This window comes from Gavialis gangeticus, unplaced genomic scaffold, assembly GCF_001723915.1.
Source record: "Gavialis gangeticus isolate Ggan-Ray unplaced genomic scaffold, GavGan_comp1, whole genome shotgun sequence".
Classification (NCBI taxonomy): Eukaryota; Metazoa; Chordata; order Crocodylia; family Gavialidae; genus Gavialis; species Gavialis gangeticus.
The window spans coordinates 8,883,491-8,886,057 of NW_017729017.1; the positions used below are offsets into that span (position 1 = coordinate 8,883,491).

The 2,567-nt window shown below is 44.2% G+C and overlaps 1 protein-coding gene across 2 annotated transcripts in view; it reads right to left on the bottom strand.

Moving 5' to 3' along the window:
• The window catches only part of RALY (RALY heterogeneous nuclear ribonucleoprotein), a 591,199-nt gene that overhangs the window by 96,879 nt on the left and 491,753 nt on the right, over window positions 1–2,567 (bottom strand). For both annotated transcript variants that reach the window (XM_019513099.1, XM_019513100.1), the window contains one exon: window positions 393–657. In XM_019513099.1, the coding sequence (XP_019368644.1) occupies window positions 393–648 (256 nt within the window). In that variant the 5' untranslated portion in view covers window positions 649–657. The remainder of the gene's footprint in view (window positions 1–392; window positions 658–2,567) is intronic.

Below are 2,567 nucleotides of genomic sequence, written 5' to 3' on the forward strand. Positions count from 1 at the left end.
CACCCACCGGACTGTGCAATCATCCAAGTCACAGCCTCTTAACTTGTACACCAGTATGGGGTAGGATACCGTATCAAAGGCCTTCCGGAATTCGATTGGACTGCCTTGCAAAGCAGAGCACACTTCTCTCAGAAGCAAAGCAAACAACTTCCAGCCACCACCAAACATCCTTTGAATCTCATGGCCCCATCCCACTCTTGCCCAGCCACTGGACCAGACTGATGGCTTCTTTCATGCAGGATGGCAACAGAGACCTCTGGGAACAATTAGAGCATGTGAATGTTTATAGGCCTCTGTTTTGGCCTTCCCTCCAACAGTATCTGTAGCTGTGACACATGGTATGGTTTGTCTGACTCTACGAAGACTAGAGAGGGGACATCAGAATTCCTTACCCAGAGTCTGCCCGGCGAGTACTCTCCCATTCTCCCCCAGGACGGCAGCCCTTGCATGCCTCTCATTTGAGTACTGAACAAATGCGTAGCCTTTGTGAACAGAGCAGCCAACCACTCTGCCATACTTGGAGAAAATGGTCTCCACGTCTGACTTCTTGACCACCGCTGTGTTGAGATTGCCAATGAAGACTCTGGAGTTGATGGATTTGGGGTCATTCTTGTTTGTGATGTTACTTGTCTGTACCTTCAATGACATCTTGAACACCTGAATAACCAAATCAGGACAGTCAGGGAGGGTGACACATGCCAAAAAAAACAGGCTGAACATGATAAAATAGGTGGAAAGAGAAAGCTTCTTGGGAGTTTTCGGTTACAGGAAAATGATCCCTTAACTAACTGCAAACAAATTAATAACACTGTTGCGTACGTGCAAGGACTACAGGTGTCCACTGGGCTACAGACTAGAACAATAGCTGCACCCCAGCATTGAGTTTAGGAAGGTTTCATGTCACTACCCACTCACCTGACCCCCACCCACATAAGTCTTGATTACTCAAGTTTCCTGCAGCTGAAGTGGATTTCCATACAACTCAGACAGCCCTGAAACATTCAATAGAATTTCCTGCCTTCTCTGCACTCCATATTTTGTTGAACTCCTGTAGGACTTTGCTATTCAGCCATATGCATTTGTCTCTCATTTTGATAGTACGTGAACGGTCATAGATGTACCACAAGCTATTTTCAATATGCAGTGCAGTGCTAGCCTTGGATTACCACTGAACATGTGCAATCTACCTTTCCCACTCACTCTCATGGTTCATACATTAGTCACCCCCTCAGACTGCATAGATTGGTACTTTGTATTAGAAAGTCACACAGCCAGGTAGCCAGGCTATAACTTTTATTTCCTTTTCAACCACACAATATTGGTATAGCCAGGATCAGCTCTGTGCCCAGTCAGCGTCCCTAAAATGCCAGGTTTTTGCTATGTTTTCATCCTATGTACTATGGCCTCCTGACTTCCCAAGGGTAAGCCTGTGCCAGGCTAGTGCAGGGGATGCAGTAAACAATCTGACACCTGCAGTTGGTTACATTTCTGCAAACTTTACACAAACCTGAAGAATTCTGTGTGCGTCTAGAAAGGCATTGATGGCTTGATCCTGGGAGTGCTGAACTCCAGCAGCTCGCATCGAAGTTGAAGGGTGTTATTGTGGCTAAACATGTCTCAGGATCAGGGTGTAGAAGTCAGCTGTTCAGGCCAGTGCCAGAAATATTTCAATTTGCTTCAAAGTGAGATTGCTTTGAGTGAAAGATCCCACAATCCTCTGTTCTGAGCCTCATGGTCTGTACCAGTTATCTAAACTTCCAGCTCTAATCTGGACATTTTAGATAAAATGTATCCATCTTCTCACTCCCTTTTTCCTGTAACAACTGTGCAGATACATCAGGGGGTTCTCATGGCTTCTGGTAACCAAAGGAATGGGGGTCTGTGATGTTGTGAATACCTCAAGTGTGTGGGTCCAGATTTATTTTCTGTTTTGAAGTGTTTTGCATTTCTGATAGTTTGGAAATTATTTTAATGCTTATTTTTAATTTACAACAATTGAGGATAACAGTAGCAGAGAAGACAATATTTTCCTATTCTTCAAATTTTGATTTCAAGTTACCTTAGGGAAAAATCAACTTCAGTTTTTCCACAACATACAATAAATCTCCAGGGTTTAAGCACACAATGTTCTCCAGGGGCTATCATGGAGTGGAGGTTGGAGTGCCCTTATGTTGTTACCACAGCCACTTATTTAGGTTCCCACAAGTACATTTTACAGCCTGATTCAGGTTTTCATTTCACATGGTCTTATTTATTTGTGTTATGAGCCCCTGCCTAGCCCGATGCCTTGTGCACTGACTAGAATGAAGTGCTCCATGTTTGTTGAAATCTCGTAGCTTGAAAGACTCCCTGCCCTGTCTGCAACAGAATACCTGAGAGTCCCTAACAGAGCTGGACTAGTTCACCAGTGCTAGTCATGAGACATGAGCACTAGGGCTATGCAAAGCTTCGGTGCCTGATTTGACTTAGTGGAGTTTGGCCTAATTCGGTGGCCAAATCTCAAAATCTGAATTGAATCAGAGAACCCTTTAATCTCTTCAAAATGAATCAGAACCCTCCGAATTGAC